Source organism: Trachemys scripta, chromosome 10 (assembly GCF_013100865.1).
Source record: "Trachemys scripta elegans isolate TJP31775 chromosome 10, CAS_Tse_1.0, whole genome shotgun sequence".
Taxonomy (NCBI): domain Eukaryota; kingdom Metazoa; phylum Chordata; order Testudines; family Emydidae; genus Trachemys; species Trachemys scripta.
Genome location: NC_048307.1, coordinates 8,472,789 through 8,493,972, shown reverse-complemented (window position 1 = coordinate 8,493,972; position 21,184 = coordinate 8,472,789). Strand labels below are relative to the sequence as shown.

Below are 21,184 nucleotides of genomic sequence, written 5' to 3'. Positions count from 1 at the left end.
CACCAGTGGTGAGGCCTGTCCCTGCTCCTTCCTTCCGCACCCGGGGCGGGGGAGGAGAGGGAAATTCCTTACAGGCATTACAAGGGACACCAAATGCACGCGAGGATTGCGGTGAAACTCGCGCTCCCCACCCAGAAAACGGCGAGTGAATTTAGTCATTAAAGCGACTAGGCAGCGGAAGGACCCCAGCTGCTTGTGACGCCATAGGGGAGCGACGGATTTGAAAAGGCGGAAGCTGTAAATAGTGATCGTCTTTTTCTCTCCCGGCAGGTGAGCTCCTTTCTTTCCGGGAGAGCGATATTCCCCGGGGCGGCGGTGGGTCGCATTGCACTGCCCGACACGCCGCTGGGCGGGGTGAGAGTAGGGCAGGGGGTACTAGGCCACAGGCAGGCTATTGTGAGAGGTGGCGTGTTCTCCCTTAGAGTCTAGCAACGAGAGACCTGCGCCTGGCCTGCACCTTATTCCAGCCAGCCCGCTTCGACCATCCCTCGGGGTGTCTGGTCTGGGTCTCGTACAGAGATAGTCCCCTAGCTACACGCAGCAACTACGGGTCAATATTGCCAGCTTTCAGCCCAGCCCAGGATGTTTAAACTCAGGTTTTCCTTGACTTGGCTAGGTGGTTTCACAATATCTGTGTATAATGGTTACGGCCATAGTCTGTGGTTAAAAGCAAATGTGAGGGGAGCTAAGAGTCGGCGATTCCCAGCTTTGTCACTGACTTGCTGGGTGATATTTGGCTGCCTGGTCTTTACAATGGCAGTTATGATGCCTATGTATCTCTCAGTAGTTTGTGATGCATAATAGATAGGTCTTTGGATTTAAGACATTAGAGAAGGGTAAAGTACTATTAACTGGGAAACCGGCCCTCAAAAGTGAAGGAATATGTTATGAATTAAAACGGGAATTAGGAAAGGCTCCCTCCCTCGTATACACTGATAACATGTTAAACACTTATTCATTGTTTAAAACAAAACAAAACAAACCCCCCCAAAAAACTTGTAATTTGTTTGTTCCTTAGTTTCATTTATCTCTAAATAAATAAATAAAAAACCCACCTCTATCTTTATCATTGAAAAAGGGGTCATGACTGCAAGGGACTCAAAATAATGCTGAAAAATCTCAAGGGCTTCCTTATGCTTTTTTTTTTTGGAGGGGTGGGGGTGCATGATGACCTTATGATATCTGGAAACATAAGTACTATTGAAACTTGACCTGCATTTATCCCTATAACAGCCTTTTTTGAGAAGATGCCCAAAGTAAAGAGAAGCAGGAAAGCTCCTCCGGATGGCTGGGAATTGATCGAACCAACATTGGATGAGCTGGATCAAAAAATGAGAGAAGGTAAGTTATGAAGCCAGATACTGGTTAGCATGTGACCCTATGATTGTATAGTCCTTAAGAGCTTCAGGATACACGTTTTATAAAAGGACAGCAAGTGTGGGTTTTTAAATCTGTTTTCATTAGGGGCTAATAATGAAGATGAAACATTTTGATGATGATAACTTAGTGTGTTAATTTCCTGCATTAAAAGTTACCCCTAGAAGACAAATTCCTAATTCTAAGTTAGGACACATGGAATTGGGACATGGCAGAATGAGTTACGTGGATCATCTCTGGATCTATGGCTTAACTTGCAAATGAAATGAATATTGTTCTGAGTCCATAGTACTCCACCCAAGCTCTAAGGACTACTGTAGGCCAGGGTTGAAGCATGCTGGTATAATTATGTGCAGGGGGAAGCTTGCATTGCAAAGGCCAGCAGTGTTTGGTTCTAGTCTGTGCTGTCACTCTTGGTACTCAGATGTGCCTGTCCTATCCAATCATTATACCTGCATTTTCCTTACCATCATCTCTTTAGCGCGCTGACTTCCTTTCCAAAGGGAGTGCATGAGAGTTAAAGACCTTCTGTGTGTATTTTTACTCCAGTGAATTTTGTTTTTGACTATCTCCCCACACCCTTTTAAAACTTCATTTTTTTTTCTCAGAACAATTGTGCTTTTTTAGTATATATAGTGCTGTAATAACTTATAGGCCACTGCAAGTGAAATCTGATTTCTGTGCCCTCTTCCCTCAGCGGAGACTGAGCCTCATGAAGGGAAGAGGAAGGTGGAATCCCTCTGGCCCATCTTCAGAATTCATCATCAGAAAACGCGCTACATCTTTGATCTCTTCTATAAGAGAAAAGCTATTAGCAGAGGTAAAAAGCTTAAATATTTGCTCTTGTGGTGAAGAGATCACAGTTTCCATACGGAGTGTCTGAATCATTAGCCAGTGAGTGTAAACCAGAATTAGATTATTGATGGGAAAGGATTAAATAATTGTTCTTAAAAAAAAAAAAAAAAAAAAAAAGTGACTTTCCCTCTGTCTGTATTTGCTAGCAAGTGGAACTAGCAATGAGAACTAGATTCAGTGGAAAGACTAAAACTTTTTAAATAAACTGTTCATTTATCTGCCCCAATGAGAATTCTGTGGTGCTCACCAGTCACCTCTCTCGTGCAGAACTGTATGAGTACTGTATCAGAGAAGGATACGCTGACAAAAACCTGATTGCAAAGTGGAAGAAACAGGGTTATGAGAACCTTTGCTGCCTGCGCTGTATCCAGACTCGGGATACCAACTTTGGAACTAACTGCATTTGCAGGGTCCCAAAAAGCAAGCTGGAAGTGGTATGAATTTTTTATTTGCTCTGATGCTATTTTCCTTGCTTGAATTTTGAGCCAGCAGTTATGACTTACCATAATTGTATTTCCTCTGCTACCTTTGACAATAGTATCAATTTCTAGTTTTCCTTACCACTGGATTCTGCTATTAAGTGGCCAGCCTCTGTTTTTCCTGTTTCCTGAAGCATTTGCCCATGAAAATGACATTAAGGGGCTAATATAGACTTGTCCCAGTTACCTTCACACTTAGCCAACTAAAATTCTGGTGCAGTGTTTAGGGTGCTAGAACAACACTTAGACCAGAGCACTGACTTCCTATACATAGTGCCTTGAGCCTAATTACATGTATTACTGTGGCATCTAAGTGCCCTAGTCATAGACCAGGACCTGATTGTGCTAGGCACTGCACAAACACAGAACAAAGAATGGTCCTTGTCTCCTGAAAGTCAGACTGAGGAATTTTTGAGAGGGATTTGACTGTGGCAAAGTACAGTGAAAGGAATTTTAAATACCCAAAAGGAAATACAACTGTCTAGTTTCTGATGTGTTCCCTTTCTTCTTAATAACTTGAGCTTGTAACATAGCTATAGTGCAGAAGTTCCCACTGCTTTAGATAAAAATTTGTAATAGTAGGAAGGAAAACTGATAATCCTAGATGTTAATTGGTCCCATGACTGTCCCTCGAATGTTCTATTCATAGTTCCAGACAGCAGAGTCTTACTGATGCACTTCTTGGCCAAATCTAGTTCTGTAGGATTCCATAATCTTTCGTGGTGGAATATTCACTTCCATTTGGTTTTATAGTAATGCCTGATTCTTGCTTCACCCCCAGAGGGAAGGTGGGGCTTGCGTAGCCTCTGCATAATGTTGCGTAAAGTGGTGGTGGGAAACTTGGAGCCATGGGAGCTTCAGAGGGCTTCCCCTGTTTGAGATGTAGCATACTGCACTAGCTTTTTATTAAGTTACTTTATATCAAGAACAAGTATTCTTATCCGGAATGTGGTGACTAATGCTTGTTTTTGCTTTATAGGGGAGAATCATTGAGTGCACGCACTGTGGATGCAGAGGCTGCTCTGGGTGAAATCTTTAAAAACTGGACACTTTTGGGGTTCTAAAAAGTGCTGATTTCACATCATGGACTATTCCTGCTAGAATTGTCTTGTATAAACTCTGCAGTGAGTGAAGCTTTCTTTATCAGTCTGAACAGCAACGTGCCCACCTAGATCATAAAATGTAGTAGTGAATGATTTTGACTAGTCTTGTATAACCATTTTATTTTAAAATAAAATCTTACGTCCCCCCCAGAGTGGAGTGGCATAATCTTGTGACAAGGCAGTTCAAAGATTGATTACACATATTCACAATGGCATATGGCTCCTGGCAGCAGAGCTGTATTGTCAGTAGCAGAGGCACCTGTGAATGGGATGTAATCCTTAACAAGTGACAACTCTATGCCATATCCAGGAAGCTATCCCTGTACAATTATCCCTTTGTCTTTAATAGTAGTGTCCTACTTACAAAGTGACTCCCTAAAGCAAGATAGTGAGGCAGGTATACAGAAACTCATGTACAGGTTTTCTGTTACTTCAAATTTCAGTACTAGTGAAGCTAGCTGGCCTGGCTGGGTGTTGTACCATTGGAAAGTCAAGCTTCCTCATTCCCCCTGGGTTACAGCTTTCTGTTAGGAGTGAGTTCCTGGGGTTTGGAATTGTTGTCTGTTACTAAATCTAGCAAGTCCCAGACTGCCAGCTTTCAAGCCCTGAACACTTCTTGTGGTGGAGGGGAAGGTACCTTTCAATAAACTGCTTAATATGAATTGCATTGTAAGTTTAGTGGGACAGCATGGAGGTACAAACTGAGTACTTAATTTCATGGATAATCGTACCATTTGGCAAACACAAAGGAAAGTAACCTAGGGTCAAATGTGTATTGTCTCCTCTTTGAGCCAAAAACTGGCCTGAGGTTGTTATTAATGATACAAATGCTTAGCACCTCTATTCCATGAGCAGCTGTTAGATTGGGAACTTAAAATGCTTAACACTATCATATACTCCATCTCCTCTGCCACATGTGATTACATTGTAGCCCTTCTAAAAACAGCCAGAAATGCAAATGCTTTCTTATTAATTTTCTACAGACGCATCTACTAAGTGTTTTGACCTTTGAAAAAAAGATAAGCCTCTTACTTAAAAAGAACAGGAGTACTTATGGCACCTTAGAGACTAACAAATTTATTAGAGCATAAATTTGTTAGTCTCTAAGGTGCCACAAGTACTCCTGTTCTTTTTGAGGATACAGACTAACACGGCTGCTACCCTGAAGCCTCTTACTTGTTACTCGTGTTCTAGGGGTGATGTTAGTTCCCTAAGAAGGTGCTAGTTTCCTCTCCTAGGGACCAGCAGACATTGGCTGCCGTTCAGCTCTAAAGGCCCTTTTCTTCAGTGATGCCTGGACCCAGAGAGGCAGATGGAATCAAAAACTGCCTTATGAACTACCTCTGAAGATGAATTAGAGAACCACTGAGTAGTTGTTTCTAACAGCTCTGGCAATTCAAACCTCTTACAAAATCAAACACAAGCTTGCCACTTATTAACAAAGCATCTATTAATAGTAGTGGGAAGCGACGCTGTGCTGATGACCACCTAGTCCTTTTTAGTTCTTATTTCTCCTTTCTGTTGAGATGGTACTTTATTAAACAGTCAGAACATACAAGTACAGTGCTGCCAGCTATACGGCACCTGAAGGAAACAACCCTCCAAATTCCTCTGTCTAGGTAGTTCCAGCATCTGACGTCGTGCACATTCAACACATGGAGAATAGTGACTTGCTCTCAATAGTTACTGTTCCCTGGTGCCCTGGGGCTGCGTGTCCTCTGCACTGCCCTTGGCTGCTGAATTCTTAGTTCTGTATTTTGCCCATGGGTGTGGAGTCTCCTCTGCTACCATTGCTTTTAGCCAGCGGAAATAGTAGCCTCGGAACCCATCAATCTTCTCCAGATAGGTGTTCTTTGACTTATACTGCAAGTGAAAACCCAACAGTCCGTGTTATTCTATGGAAGAGTAACTAGGCTGCTCTGATTCTGCAAATTGGAAGAAGACCGAATACTCCTACTAAGCCGCTACAGAAAATATTTGGCAGCTGCACTGTACTCTTAACTGTCACCATTTCAGCCAATGCTTAAACAGGTGGTAGATGAGGAAGATACAATTTTATTGGGGCAGGGAGGAAAGGTAGAGATCTTAAAAATTACTTCACTCTCCTGCTAGGCATTATTTAAACACACAGTCCTTATCCAAAACAGCTTAGTCTCATCTGTGCTTTTCCACATTACAATGTTCACTTCAGCCATAATCAGTTACATTGGTCCTGGTCCTAATAAATGACTGTGGTACTTACCCTGTCAAACTGAGGTGGATACTGAGCTGCAAACTCCAGCTGGCGTATGACAACTTCGTTTGGGGGGACCTGGTTCTTTCTCATGTCTCGTAGGATTTCTGTGAGGTAAGTATAGTTCAACTGCTTCACAGCTGCATTGATAAGGGTGCTGTAGATGTGGGTGTTGGGAGTAATCCCAGAGTTCTGAAAACACATCAGTGTCCGAATTATTAGTGCCTGCTATCTACTACAGAGCTGATCTCTGCAGACCTTTCTGCCGGAGAGATATGAGCACATCCTAACTGAGGATCTTTGACCAATGTTATTATTTGACCTCAGTGCTGGCAAGTCACATCACCACTTAAGGTAAGAGTGCAAGAGCTGAAGCATAAATACTTTTGCCTACCAACACGCACTTTGGGGGACGTGTGTGTCACAACTCCACTGCAGATAAGGGGGAAGGGCCCATTACCTAGGGAGTGCAGCTGCCTTTCCTGTTACGGTTTTGGTTACCTGTACAGTACTAGTGAAGTTTACAATCCAATCCTCCTTCCTATGACCCATGCATTAAGCTAGACTACTGTACCACAAAGGAGGAGTTGCAGAAGATCTGACTAGAGGGAGTTCCGTTACTTTAGCCTCAGTGAAAGCTCATGTAGAGAAAGGTACAGGATCACTGCCTGTAGGAATCCCCCAGTTACTGCTGTCCCAATAATAAAGTAATAATACTTTCTAGTAGCCAGAGCTGTAGTTTTTGTACCTTCATGTCCAAAAGTAACTGCAGTCCATCTTTCTCTCTGCGGCAGGCTATTGCCAAGTTACAAAACGTCTGTATGTTGGGTGATATTCCCCTCTGCACTAGAGCGGTCAGCATGCCCTGCAAAACACAAATACTTGAGTACTCAGACCATCCTAGATGATTTTAAGATGCAGCACTGACTGTTTCCAAAAGAAGTTCCAGTTAGTTCTCTTTAGACAGAAGGCTGCTATCTGAGAATGCAACAGAATCCTTAGAGCTCCAATAAGTACTTTAAGGGTCCCTTATGGGAGGGGGAAGAGAATATACGATTCTGTGCCTTCTGCTGTGATGGAGAGTTGATCTCATCAAAGGTTAAAAGGCAGCTAACATGACACCAGTATGACGATAAAAGTTTGCAGTATAGTCATCATTTAGGGGCTCTTATTCTTACCTTTGCACCTTCTAGGTCTCCCTGTTTACTCCTCTTTCTCAACAAAGTATTAAACAAGGTCACATCTACTTTCACTTTATGTTCATCCAGGACTGTCAATAAAGAGGATTCTGACTGGCTCAAAGGTTCAATCAGCTCAGCCAACAGTGTGAAAGTCTTAATGTTGGGTGCCACATTGTCCTCTTCCATTTTATTCAAAAACCCCTCCATGTTCCCCATCAAAGCCAGCCTATCGGAGGGCGTTGCTACTGTCCCTAAGGAAACCAAGTTCTTATTGGAGATTTTTAAGTCCAACAAATTGGGCAGGTTGCAAGCAGGCTCAACAAATTGACCTCGGTTTGTTTGAGGTGGATCTGAAATAGCCTGGTTTCTTCTGAAGTGTCCAATCGTACTGCATTCTACTGTCTTATTAGTGAGGCCAGCCAATCCAGTTCCTGGCTCAGTCTGAACCTCACTCACGTCTTTGTCTTCATTGTTGATTAAGTGTTCCTCAGTTCCTCTGGAATCTTCTTGAAATATTTGTTTTTCCATGGTTTCCACATCCAACTGGGTAGCAATTCCACTGTCTGCTTCCTTCCTTTTCTGACTTTTCACCTTTTGACCCCGCCTACCTGATATGAGCTTTACTTGAGCAGGGTTTTCATCTGTGCTTCTTAGCAACAAGTCAGAAGCCACAACTGGGTCACCTATTCCACAATCCCTTGCAGCATGGAGCATCAAATTGTAAATGTAACCATCAGGTTTAATTCCCAATTTAGTCATTTGTCGCCAAACCTGTTTTGAAAAGGAAAAAAAATGTAGAGATGCTTAGCTAGAGTTAATGTATGTGAAATGTGTACAGCATTAAAGAAGTGGGGTATTTTTAGCTAGAAGTAATCTGTCATATTTAGACCCAATTTATTGTAACATTTTAGGTGCCCACCATCAGGGTTTCTAGCTGCACAAATGGGAACGAATACACTTCTTTAACAGAAAAGACCTCCACACCCCAGACCGGACACCCATCCAAACTATTATTAGTACAATCCTGTAGTGCACATGGCACTTTATGAGCATCAGATAAGAAGCCTGACTGAGGAGCTTACAGTTTAAGCACTTTCCACCTCCATCAGCTCCAAAGGCCCCTCCCGCAGGTTCCAATCCCAAGTTACAGATACAACAGTTACATGAATGGCAAAACAGGATAGAACTAGACCTGCAAGGCATATCTGAGGCCACTCTCTTTGTCCTTTATGCAGCCCATGAGAAGGAAGCTGAAGGTCTCTGTGGTGACAGCATGGCCTTTATGCACAATTTCCTAGAGAAGGAAAAGGAAGATGACAGTTACACCAAGGAAGTTTATTCTGAAGCTGATTGCTTAATGGAAAGTACTGCCTTTCTTGCTGCTCAATGGAATCACTTTTTTGAGACACATCTGCAGCAAACTGCATGGGAGGTCTAAGGACTCCAAGTACTTTAAGCAGAATAATGGCTACAGAAAAGAGAAAAAACAACATCTGACAGCTACTTCAATCTCAGCCTGTCTCAGCAGAAGGTGCTATAGGGAATAGTGTAGGAAATTTGGGTGGGATATAGGAAGGAACTGCTCAGCTGCTCCACTGTCAGCCTTTCAAGGGGGAGCTGCAGTAGAGGCAAAAGCAACCGCTTTAGATGAATACATGTTTGTAAAAAAGGGACCGTAAACCTGACCTTTACACAACACTTAATACTTGAGAGCAGAATTTCAAAACCTCTAAGTCTGAGCCTGCAAAATCCTGTTCTTGTCTGTTTAAACTGAATACTTAAGATATCGAACTACCCAGTATGATTGCATAACTCAACGCAAGCACAAGAATGATCCTTAAAAAAAAAAAAAAAAAATTTCAATCTATTCCCCCAAGCTTAAAGGCTAATATAATAATGCATAATTACAACCTGTCTGCAAGGAAAGCCACATGCTTCCCCCTAAAGTGCTTTGATTAGAGATGGAGATATGTATAGTACAAGAAGATACTCTCTTTACCTTCAGTACATCAAAGCATGTCCTGAGATCTGAGCAGATGGCACATACTTTCAGCAGAGCGTGATATGTTATCAGATTCAGCTCCACATTTTTGCACTTTAGTTGTTGCCGTAGTTTGAACGCACTCTGCAGACCCGAATCTTTCCATGGCGACTCAGCACAGGCATTGAAGAGGGCTGTGTATGTAGCGTCTGTGGGGATTAAACCCCGCTTTTTCATCTACTCTCAGGGGGAAAAAAAGTTAAGGAAATAAATTATATTAAATAAAGAGCCCAGAATTAAGATAAAAAATAGTTCCACCTTGTACAGATATCTTGGCGATAGGCACATTAGGAAAACCTAAAATAAATTAGATACAACATGTAAGCTTCAAGGCTACAGTAAATTCTTGAGCTCCAGTCTTCTGAGTCCCCAAGCAAAGTGGAAACACCCATGGAAAGGCATTTTGGAGGAAGCATCTCCAGAATTCTCTCTTTCTATGGGACAGAACGCGAATGGGTATACTTTAACTCATGAAAGACCCCCATTGTACTACCTGCCGGTGACCCTGGCCCCTTTCTTAGGGAAACAGCTATAATATTTACATCATTGTAAAGTCTGAATGCCTTCTTCACATAGCCAACTCTGCCACAGCCACCAATCAGAACAGTGTAGTTGCTCTCCTCTGGCTGCAGACGCTCTTCCTTCAGCATCTGCACCTCAAACAGCTTCAGAGCCTCTGCCAGCTACAGACAGGAGAGACAAAGATGAGAAGGTAAGAGAAGCAGTTCCTTAACTAACATTGAATAAAGCAGATACATATACAAATAAATATGGAGACACACTATGACGAGACAAGGGGTGCATGTTTATATTTCATCTTGGGATGGAAACCACTACCCCTCCATTTCTTATGAAGCCACAGAAATGTAATCACAATTCCTTTGCCCAAAGGGGTGAGTAGTGAGAGGCCCTCTCCTTCCCACTCAGAGGTTAAGAGCAATTATCACTCTTTAATGAATTAATGCTCTCCAACACCCCTGTGAATTAGATAGATAGATATTACTCCTGGGAAAACTGAGGCTTATAAGGAGGTAGCCAGACTGTCCCGGGCTTTAATTCTACTTCTGAATTTTTTTCTCCCAGTCCCACAACCAATCTAATAGATCATACTGCCCCTCAATTATCAAATGCTGTTAACTACTCTAGTGATTACATGACTTGAGAAACCAACCTTGTCTTCCTTTATCAGTGCCTTGCATCGCAAAAAGTACCAGTATGGTGTGTTCTTAGGACCACGTCTAGGTTTCCATTCTGACACTTTTTCCTCCTCTTCTGCTTGAAATCTTAAGTTCTGCAACTCTGATGTTGTTTTGTGAAAATATTTTCTAGATGAAAATTTATCAGATAGTGTTCCAAAGCCTACATCTGCATCACCGTCTTCTGATTCTTCTTCATGTTTCTTGACAGCTTCAGGTGAGCTGGCAGGGTCAATCGGTTTCAAGTCTCGGTTGTGTAACTTACAGAGACCCTGTGATGAGCTGAAAGGCCTCAGCCTCATGCACTGCAGTCTCTGGCCCAGGAATCTGAGCAGACTCGGTATATTTTTGGGACACCCTGAAAAGCTCTTTGGCGTTGCCCAAAACATTCGACTGTGACACACCAAGGGATAGTAGCATTTCAGGGAGAACAATCCTCCAGGGAGCTGGCGGGACACCAACTGCGTGAACCTCATGATGCACCTCTTGTGTCGCTCCCCTTCACTACGAGGTTAAACGTCCATCTCCTAAAGTCAACCAGAAAAGAGAGCCGATGAGAGGAGCCCGAATGGGGTCAGCGAGGGGAGCCCTCGGAGAGAGCGGGAGACACACCAGGGACAGGCACTAGCAAGGCGGGGGGGGGTGAAGGGCTTTTCCCCTGAGGGTGGAGAAAGTCCAGGACCCTGCACATGCTGTCAGGGCTAGTCCCAGCCCCTGGCTGCTCCCTGACCCACGGGGGGGGGAGGGGTGTCCATGCCCTTATGATCTGCTCTCCCCGCCCTCCAGCCCCGGCCTGCTGGGGCCAGGCCCCACGAGGCGCCCCTGCCCCCGGGGGGGGCTCTACCGGGAACCAGGGGGGGGGGCTGCGGTGGGGGGGGGGAAGGGTGGGGGGGGGGGGAGGGGAGCATGGTTCTTCCCACCCCTCAGCCCCAGAGCGCGCGCGGCACAACCCCCTTCCACTCACCCGCAGCCCTCGCCTCAGCTCGCGCTCAGGGGCGGGGTCATGGCAGGCTCCCCTCCCCATTGGCGGAGGCGGCCCCGCGCGGTGCATGCTGGGAGCTGGGGGGTCAGAGGTGGCGGCGGGTGAGGGTTGAGATCCCAGCATCCCGCGGGCGGGCGGTCCGGAGCGGCTGAGCCGGTGGCCCCGCCGGGCCCCCAACTCCGCGAGTCCCCGGCCCAGGCCCCCTCCCCGCCGCCGTCATGCAGGAGCTCATCGCCAGCGTGGACCACATCAAGTTCGACCTGGAGATCGCGGTGGAGCAGCAGCTGGGGGCGCAGCCCCTGCCCTTCCCCGGCATGGACAGTGCGTGAGGGGCCGGGAGTCCGCTCCCCATCGCCCCCCGGGGGGACACCCCCTTCTCCTGCGGAGACCCCCCCCCCCGGTCCCCGGGGGGGAGCCACCCTCCCCTGCGGACACCCCCCTCTCCTGCGGAGACCTCCCCCCTCACAGCCCCCGTGGGGAACCCCCCTCTCCTGCGGAGACCTCCCCCCATGGTCCCGGGGGACACCCCCCTCTCCTGCAGAGACCCCCCCCCGGGGCCCGGGGGGGGAACCCCTCTCCTGCAGAGACCTGCCCCCTCACAGCCCCCGGGGGGAGCACCCCTCCCCTGCGGAGAGTCCCCCCATGGTCCCGGGGGGGACACCCCTCCTTCTGGGGAGACCTCCCCCCTCACAGCCCCCGCGGGGAGTCCCCCTCCCCTCCGGAGACCCCCCATGGTCCCGGGGGGAACACCCCCGTCTCCTGGGAGACCCCCCCCTTCATGGTCCTGAGGAGGGAACACCCCCCTCATGGGGAAAACTCCCTCCTTCCCTTTCTCACCCCACTCTTGTGTGAGAGACTCCTCCATATCTTTCTTCCTAGGGGAAAGCTCCTCTCAAGGCCATGAGGAGATGCTTCCTTCATCCCTTTAACTTCCCCCGCCCCCCCCAACCCCAGCATTGGGCAGATGGCCCCACAGGTTCTCATTCATGGCCTAATGGAATGTGTTTTGTATTTTGGTGTCTGATCTGCATGATTATTGCTTGAAAACAGACTTTATCTCATTAATTAAGGGACACTAGGGACCAGATTACTGTGAGGTAGGTCAGCATCAGTATGCCCACCCTATTGATGGAGAAAACAATTGGACAGAGAGGTGAAGTGACTTGTCCCTGGTCGCACCAGGTCCGTGGCTGAGCCTCAAAACCTTGTGTTCTGATGATTGACGCCAGTAGTGGGAGGATAGGCGTCGGTTAACAATATGTGCTGGCTAGCCTAGTGTCCCTGTGTTTGACTCTGCTTGCACACCGCAGATGCTCTAAGTCGGGATCATCGAGCATAACAAGGGGCAGTGTGCTGCTGACCACACTGTACTTGTTTGGTGGATAAATACTGTATGAGATTTCAGTCTCCAGGACTGGACAGGTTCTTTCACCAATGTGAAACTGACTTAAAAGTAACAAAAAATACTCTGAAGAGCCAAATGGCTGAGACCAGCACAAGAAAGTTCATATATTGCAGTTTGCCAGGGGGATTTTTAATACTGCTCAACTGCTTTTGATGCCCAGAGCTAGCTCATCTCTAGATGGAAGGAAACACTTTTAACATGGCTGCAGAGTTTCAGAAATCTTCACTGTGAATTTTTTTTCTCCACAGAATCGGGTGCTGCTGTCTGTGAATTTTTTTTAAGAGCTGCCTGTGGAAAAGGCAAGTGACATCCCTAATACTATATTCTGACAGAAACAAAAATAGGACAAATAGGGGTATTGGCAGTTCATTAATTATATTATCTTAATTTATAATACCCTAGTTATATTGCAGGGGTTGGGGAGTGAAACAGTGAGATGGAGATCAAGAGGGACTATGTTTCACGCACTAGAGCTCTCCAAAGTGAAGATGCATTGGTGGGATCCCTATAAGGTGGATGATGTGTGAACTAAGAAATTCAGGAGGGTGAGGCTTGAATTGATTACATACAAACCCTTTTGAGGGGTTTGGGCAGTGGTAGTGCTAGGCACTGAGTACTAGGGTACGTCTTCACTACCCGCCGGATTGGTGGGTAGCAATCGATCTATCGGGGATCGATTTATCGTGTCTCATCTAGACGCGATAAATCGATCCCCAAACGTGCTCCCCGTCGACTCCGGAACTCCACCAGGGCGAGAGGTGGAAGCAGAGTCGACGGGGGAGCCACGGCCATCGATCCCACGCTGTGAGGACGGGAAGTAAGTCGATCTAAGATACGTCGACTTCAGCTACGCTATTCTCGTAGATAAAGTTGCGTATCTTAGATTGATTCTCTCTCTTCCCCCCACACCCCCCCCAGTGTAGACCAGCCCATAGACTGCCGTGCAGAGGATCTGGCTGTTGAACTTCTAGCCATCTATGTGGATAAACAGAAGACCTCCCTTTTCTAGGGCTGTCAGTTCAGGGGTGCTAAATGGTAAATTCATATGCAAATGTAAAGACTTCTGAAACTCCTCCTCTTCCAGGATTCAAACAAAGGACCACTATTGCCCTGTAGGTCTGCACGAAGCTTCTTGCACTAAAAGTTCCAAATGTTCATTCTTACTTCTCCCCTCTCCACCCATAGGAGGCATGTGTCCTTTCCGACACATCAGTGGAGAAAAGACAGTTGTTTGCAAACACTGGCTCCGAGGGCTGTGCAAGAAGGGAGACCAGTGTGAGTTCCTTCATGAGTATGACATGACCAAGATGCCTGAGTGTTATTTCTACTCCAAATTTGGTAAGGGGTGTTGTAGTTTCTCATTGACTTCACTTGCTAGAGTGGGAATATGATTGGCAAAGAGGACCCTGGTATATACCTGTCATCTCTGCTTCATCTGCTCTCTCTACCCTTCTATGTCTGATACTGATGCTTGTTAAATTGTAATTTATGAGCTCTGATCAGATCTGTTTAGTTCCACATTGTATTTTACCCCCTTAACTCTTCGCACATTTAAAGTTTTGTCTCATTGTCCCTAACTTGAACTCTTTGACCCATGACTTTAATGGGTTTTGTACCTGTTATGCTGATTTGGATCAGAGTTGATTTGGATGAATAGGTGGTCTCTACATGAATTAATTTTTCAGCAGATGATGAGTGACAGGAGGCTCAAGGATCCAAAAATTGAATGCCTCAGTCTTTCAGCTCTGGAGACCTGGGCTAAATTAAATTAACATATTGAGGCAACTTGTTAGAAAATTATAGTCCTGTAGGTTTCCTTGGATCAAGGTTAGCATGTAATTTGTAGTTTCGCCACACTTTTGCTGCATTAAATGTTTAGTTTTGCTGTAATTGCTTCCGTTTCCAGTATACTTTATTTTTAAATGCACATCTAAATAACCCAATCTAGCAAAATCTTACTCACCTGCAGTGAGTATTTGTTGTTGTTGGTAAAGGGCAGGCAAATATATTTTGTGCCTGGATTTAGAAATATTCATGTCAGTTTTGCTGGGACTAGATGACCTAGGAATTGTTTTGGGAGGGGATTTTACCTCACACATGCTCTGTTTCCTAAAGTGTGTGTTTGGCTTTGGTACAGGAGAGTGCAGTAACAAAGAATGTCCGTTCTTGCACATTGACCCGGAGTCTAAGATCAAAGACTGCCCCTGGTATGACAGAGGCTTCTGTAAACACGGTATGTATGGTGCATAGGTGCTGCTTTTGTGACTATAAAAATGAGGCTAATGTAATCCACCTCCCATATGTGCTACTGGTAGGTGCTGGGGTATGTGTGTAATATATGTGATCTATGAAGTTTTATGTTGTAGGTCCCCTCTGCAGACACAGACACACTCGAAGAGTCATTTGTGTGAATTACCTGGTGGGATTTTGTCCGGAGGGGCCCGCTTGTAAATTCATGCAGTGAGTATGTTCTAGGGTCTTTTCTGTCATCCGTAGTTTCCTCTCTGATCAGTTACCCATCAGGTCTATCTTACCTATATTGCACCCATCAGTGTAGAACATTTGCAGCACTGATGCAATAACTGTACTGTACCACACATCTGAAGTTTTGTTCATATTTGAGTTTACCTCTTAAAAGTGAAAAGAATTTGTAGTCAGGATGATTAAAAGAGATTGGGCAAATCACACCAATGTTCCCCAAGAAGACATTGAAAATGTCAGTCAATGCTTACATGGTCAATACAACTTGTACAAAGCAATTTAATTAATTACAGTTGATCTGATCCTCTTAACTCTAGACACATTATTCCAACGCTTTCAGCTACACAACTGTTTTATTTCATAGTATATTTTTTTTTAATCCTTGCATATGAGTAGTTCATTCAGTGGCCAAAATTGGTATGGACATTTACTATATTGCATTGCATTTTCCAAATATCAGATTAAAGTGGCTGTTTAGATATTTACACACACACAACTCTGGGACATCAAACAAAGGTTGTGAGGACAACTGCAGATTCGATGAGTATATATCCCAGAATGCTTCACAGCTGCATACAGAAATACTCTTTACTGTCTCAGTACCTCCCCAACCACTTTAGTTTATAAAGGCTAAGCAGCAGAACGCAGGAGAGAAGGTCCACTTGTTGTGAAGCACAGTTTAAATAACTAAAGGTTTGCTTTGCTCTCTGGACCGTTATTTGTCTCTTAAGGAATTAGTTCAGTGCTGTGCTGGTAGTATATGCCAATTTCTGGTTTGAGTTTCAATTCTCTATATGTGTCTTTTCTCTTTGTGTGTTTATAAACCAGTCCTCGATTTGAACTGCCTATGGGAACCACAGAGCAACCACCACTGCCTCAGCCGACACAACCACAGCAAAAGGTACACGACTTCCCTGCCTCTCCCAGAAACAACACATTCGAAGCACAGCTCAGATAGATAAACAAAGTTGACTCTCTTTTTAAAGAGGGCATGTGGTTAGAACAGGAACGAGCCATCAGGACTCTTATCCTACTCATCGTGTCTTGGGAAAACATCTGTAAAATGGGGATAATCCTTTCCTATTTCAGAGCCCTATTGAAACTTGACCAAAAGTTTTTAAAAAACTTTGAGATCATTGGAGGAAATCCACCATAAAAATGCAAAGTATTATCCTTTTCCTCTCCTCTCTTACTCCTGGCATTGATCACAGTTGCTGCCTCCTTCATTCTGGGGTTGTTTTTTTTTCTTCTAACTGAACCCCTGATTTCCCTCTTCCACAGTCACCATTCTGCTGCTGCCACCTTCCTTCAGCTGAGAGGGCAAATGCATGGCCAGTAGTGACAGTTCTGTTCCGTGGACTGTCTGGAAGGTGGGCACTGTGTAAGCATTAAGCAGTGCACCTGAGCTCTGCTACACTGACAAGCACAAGTCCTAAGATCACTCGTATATTGCAGTGTAAGCCCTTGGTCACAGAGCACTACCATGTTACATAGTATATCATATACATCTGTGTTTTCTTTATTCCAAGCAACCATCTGCCAGATTTAAAAAAATAAATCTGCTTGACATCTGTCATGGAGCTCTAATGGACATATCTGGCAAGCTAGCCCAGCTCTGTAGATCTGTTTTGTGAGGGAAGTCTTGGTTGCTAGGTCAAGCCCTGTATGCCCTATTGTTTCTGAACTTTCATCTCTGGTGCTTGGGCTGGCAGATAAATTTTCCTATGAATTTATTTAGAAGGTTATCATTCAATGTGTGGGATGTTCTCTTCCCTCCCAGCAAAATAACAATCCGCCATTACAAAGGTCATCATCCTTGATCCAGTTAACGAGTCAGAACTCTTCTCCCAACCAGCAGAGGACCCCACAAGTCATCGGAGTTATGCAGTCTCAAAGCAACAATGTGGGGAACAGAGGTCCCCGGCCACTGGAGCAGGTCACCTGTTACAAGGTAACTCTCAGAGGGTGTTGGCATTTGAAAAATGCAAGGTAAAAGTCACCTAAACTGACTAGTGCATCCTTTGTGCTGCTAGTCACCTGTCACATTGCTTTTCAACTTGGTGCAGATTGCAGTAAAGGGAACAGGTGGCTGAGTTGCTGGGGCAGCAGGGCCTGTGAAGAAGCATTGACATTGTAAAGAAAAGTATTGAAATGTATGCACTGGTTATTAGACATGTATTTTGGATAGTGGGTGCAGCTTGGGATCAGGAAGTTAGTATTGCGCTATGGAGCCTGTGGGTTACCAGTTACCTAGTCTGTGGGTTGGCAATGACTGTCAGATGGCTCCTCGGTGGCCTGTATGAAATGGTTCAATGCACTTGATCCACTTGCTAATCACAGAAAACCCCACTAGTGGCAGTTAAAAGGACATTGTCAACCCGAAATTGAGCCAATTTCAAAAACCGTCTTAGAAGTAGTTTCAGATGTTACCCCTGCCCCTGAATGTTCCTCCTTGCATTTTCCTATTTTTAAAAAGGCTTCTCCCCTGTTGCTGTGTGAAAAACTCACCCAAACAGGGGAAAGTGACTATACACAGTCAAATCCAGAAAGGCTGAAGATGGTTCTGCCACAGCATGCGTAGTTCCTGCCAAACCGAGGAACAAGACATCAAACCCAAATTTCTCAGTTCGTGGTGCAGGCAGCTCCTCATTAAACCGAAACCTCAATTTCCATTAACATTTTGCAGAAACATCCCCACATGCTACTGTAGGTAGCAAAGGATCTTCTTAGCCACTCTTTTCAGTAAGTCGGACCAAGATGAGCACTAGCATTAATAATGAACCTAAACGGTTCTTTATTCAAAACTAAGTCTCTTAATAATCTAAACATACAACTAAGACTGTTTTTTGGACTCATTCCACCATTATCTTCTATAACTAGACATTTATTCTGGCTACATGATTATAAACATCCAAATCAGTTTAACTGAGAACCTCTAAGGCTCCAATTTAATGCAAGATTTGGGTTTCAGTGAAGGCAAAGGGCCTAAACCTACCCACTAAAGTTATCCTTGTGAGTCTTGCCCTTAACTTCCTTTGTAGCAGAAACTCTAATTGGGGCTAGTTGTATGTCATGGGGGGGGGGGGGGGGGGGGAAATGGGCAGGGGAGAAGTCATATGCTTCCAATGCTCTTTTATGACTAATCTATGCAACGCTGTTGCCTTTGTCAAAGGTAAAGCAGGAAAGCAGCACAAAAGAGGATATAGGGGCAGCAGCAGTTCTCTTCTCCCTCCCTCCTTCCCCGTTCTCTCTCTCACCACAGAGCTTCCCCACCAGGCACCGAGATTGTATGTTTAACAGGTTCTAACATTTTAGTCATTTTTTTATTGGAAAATAAAAGATATTTTGATTTCAATTAGTTACCCCATGACTCTTGTCATGCATTTGTTTGGTTTTATTATCAATGCGTGACTTTCCATTTTTCTGCAGCTGAAGCTTTGAAAAGTCACTACCCTACCCAAGGCTAAGCAGTTTCTCTGCATAGTCATCAATAAAAGAGTGCTATCAGGCTGGGATTTAAGGAAGTAATTCAAATAAATTGCACATCTGGAGAAAGTAGGAGGGTCAGACTACGATATGTCATGGCTTCACAGCTTAGAAAGCTGTTATAGAGCATAGGAAGCATCTTTTGTTCAGATTGAGTTTTACCCTTTTAGTCCAGGGTGGCTGACAAGGAGACTCATCTGAACGTTTATGTTCATCATACACATTGGTCAGAGCAGAGTCCTTGAGACTTCAGGTGCTGAAATATAGCAGGTAAAAAGCCCCTTTCTCTACAGCGGAGTAATGCAGTTAAATCTCCTCAGGGCTTTGAGTATCTCTATTGCAGCCCTTTCCCATTGGTAGTGCCAAGAACCCCAGTGTTCAGATGGAACCCGGGTCTTCAGGTTATAGTGGCAGGCAAGTTCTGGTCCTAACAGTCAAGTGGCCCCAAAAGGGTCTGTGGCAAGGATCTCATTTATGGTATAGCACAGAATGCATTAATTTGCTGAATATTTTCTCTCGTGTACAAATGGCATTGCTTCCAAACTAGAACTACTTGCCAGTTGATTTGTTAAAGGCAGTGTTGGGAAAAGCCACAATAACTCCTCCCTTTTTTCCTTCCTAGTGTGGTGAAAAAGGACATTACGCCAACAGATGCACCAAAGGACATCTGGCCTTTCTAAGCGGACAGTGAGACAGCATAGAGGGAGGAGAGTGCAAGGAGGTTCTTTACACTGGGGAAAGGTTTCCGCCTAGCACTATTTCTTGAACTATTGATCAGGTGTTTTGTTTTTTTTTTAAACGCCATTAGTGAAAGAACTGTGGCCAGAGGCTGGCTGCTGATAAACATTTTTGTAACTGTCCAATTTTTTATGTTTTAACTTTTTAAAATAGATCTTGGCCTCTGCCTTCTTTCACTGAGCCTAGCTGGGAGGTAGATCTAAAGGCAAATAGATGTGCAAATCCCCACCAACGCAACATTCAGCATAATACACATCTTGCTCCAGTGTGTTTCTGTAAAGGATAGCCTTTGGGAACCTCCAACCTTTCAGCAATCCTTGTTCAAGGAGGAAGACAGACTGGAAGAACTAGTACTTGAAATGCCTCCCACTTCAGTGATGGAGCTTGTCATGCAGCTCTTGAAAGGAGGCCCCATGTTCCCTTATTCAATCGGAGGTTTCTTAACCTGATGGCTCACATAACATGTGGTGTACCAAGATGTAAAGTATTTGTCCAACTGCAATAAAAGTTTGTATGCTTTGGCCGGAAGCATTTTCCCCTTTGCTGTTCTGCGGGGTGAGAAGTTGGTCCTTGTATGTGAAAACCACTTGTAGGGGAATGAACGTACATTTATGGTTTTAGCTGAAATCACAAAAGCATTGGCTGTAGAAGAGGCGCAGGTCTGTTCTCACCATGGCAACCCTGAACTCAGACCTGAAGTAGCTTTGAAGGTGTAACACTATATGGATACCAACAGATGAAGTTAGTTGGCATTCCCACAAGCAGTCAATTGCACAAGTATCTTCACAGGCTCTCGAAACAAATAATGGAACTATATATTCTTGAGATTGCTTTTAAATTGGACTCTGAGTGTTAGAGTATCCTCGTAGGAGCATGTTTTTCCAAGCCAAAACACCTTAATTTTGTAAGACTTTGGTCCTTTGAAATGATGACAAAGAGAATTTAAAAAAAAAAACAACCCATCTGTTGCATCTGGAATATGTGAGCCTTTTCTAGTCTCGAGCATCTATCTACATGTGCTTATCTGCCGTTGTTTTTTCCTTCCTCTTTTAAAGTTTTCTGTGAAACTTAGGTTGTGATTTTTCAGGAAAAGGGTAATGTATGCCTAGGAAGCGATAGGACCCTGTGTTGGTTTAAACGATTACACAGGACTGTTGATTTTAAAAAAAATTGTAGAAGAAGCTGTACTTACTGATACTCCTTTTAGTAAGTACACAGTGGGATATTCAGGCTTAAAAGTTAAAATTAAATCCACAGCTGTAAGTTGGCTGACTAGCATTGCTCATTCTGCATTTTTCAGAACACACACATCAAGACTTCTGTCCCTGAAGTCTATAAACAAGTGCCAAACCTGTGTTTGTGCTTCCAGCACAGGGCTGTTAGAGACTGTGCATCTCTAAGCAACTACCCCTGTCTACACTTAGTGAACTAAAGCTTATCTGCTTGAGAGTATGGTCAGCTGGTGGAAGCTTTTTCAAGCCAGACAGTAATTTCATCTTTATAATACTGCTGAACACAGAAGTGCCCCCTGCCATCCTCCAGCAAGACCTTTATTCTAACCAGGTTCTTAATAGGCAGTGGCCTCTGTACACCATTAACAGCTGTTATCAAACACTCTTATCACTGT

The 21,184-nt window shown here is 44.5% G+C and overlaps 3 protein-coding genes across 5 annotated transcripts; 2 read left to right on the top strand and 1 right to left on the bottom strand.

Annotated features, from left to right (window-relative positions):
- The first annotated feature begins 154 nt into the window (after positions 1 to 154).
- BUD31 (BUD31 homolog) lies at positions 155 to 3,964 on the top strand. Of its 2 annotated transcripts, none has more exons than XM_034784626.1 (5): positions 155 to 270; positions 1,234 to 1,341; positions 2,075 to 2,197; positions 2,500 to 2,666; positions 3,691 to 3,964. In XM_034784626.1, exons 2-5 carry the CDS (start codon positions 1,248 to 1,250, stop codon positions 3,739 to 3,741), a joined length of 435 nt encoding a protein of 144 aa, XP_034640517.1. In that variant the 5' UTR covers positions 155 to 270; positions 1,234 to 1,247; the 3' UTR covers positions 3,742 to 3,964. The 2 variants fall into 2 exon arrangements, with proteins under 2 accessions (XP_034640517.1, XP_034640518.1); XM_034784627.1 differs by having other exon boundaries at positions 169 to 266.
- On the bottom strand, positions 3,915 to 11,522 carry PTCD1 (pentatricopeptide repeat domain 1). The gene is made up of 9 exons (XM_034784621.1): positions 11,430 to 11,522; positions 10,441 to 10,992; positions 9,812 to 9,952; positions 9,228 to 9,446; positions 8,421 to 8,522; positions 7,226 to 7,999; positions 6,796 to 6,912; positions 6,057 to 6,239; positions 3,915 to 5,677 (listed from the first exon to the last, which is right to left on the bottom strand). The coding sequence occupies exons 2-9, from the start codon at positions 10,939 to 10,941 to the stop codon at positions 5,498 to 5,500; spliced, it is 2,217 nt and encodes a 738-aa protein (XP_034640512.1). The 5' UTR covers positions 10,942 to 10,992; positions 11,430 to 11,522; the 3' UTR covers positions 3,915 to 5,497.
- Positions 11,523 to 11,525: 3 nt separating this feature from the next.
- Positions 11,526 to 20,085, top strand: CPSF4 (cleavage and polyadenylation specific factor 4). 2 transcript variants are annotated; one of them, XM_034784623.1, is made up of 8 exons: positions 11,532 to 11,768; positions 13,101 to 13,151; positions 14,038 to 14,190; positions 14,990 to 15,085; positions 15,219 to 15,312; positions 16,162 to 16,234; positions 17,114 to 17,284; positions 19,442 to 20,085. In XM_034784623.1, the coding sequence occupies exons 1-8, from the start codon at positions 11,666 to 11,668 to the stop codon at positions 19,508 to 19,510; spliced, it is 810 nt and encodes a 269-aa protein (XP_034640514.1). In that variant the 5' UTR covers positions 11,532 to 11,665; the 3' UTR covers positions 19,511 to 20,085. The 2 variants fall into 2 exon arrangements, with proteins under 2 accessions (XP_034640515.1, XP_034640514.1); XM_034784624.1 differs by lacking the exons at positions 17,114 to 17,284; positions 19,442 to 20,085 and adding an exon at positions 16,615 to 17,100 and having other exon boundaries at positions 11,526 to 11,768.
- The last annotated feature ends 1,099 nt before the right edge of the window (positions 20,086 to 21,184 follow it).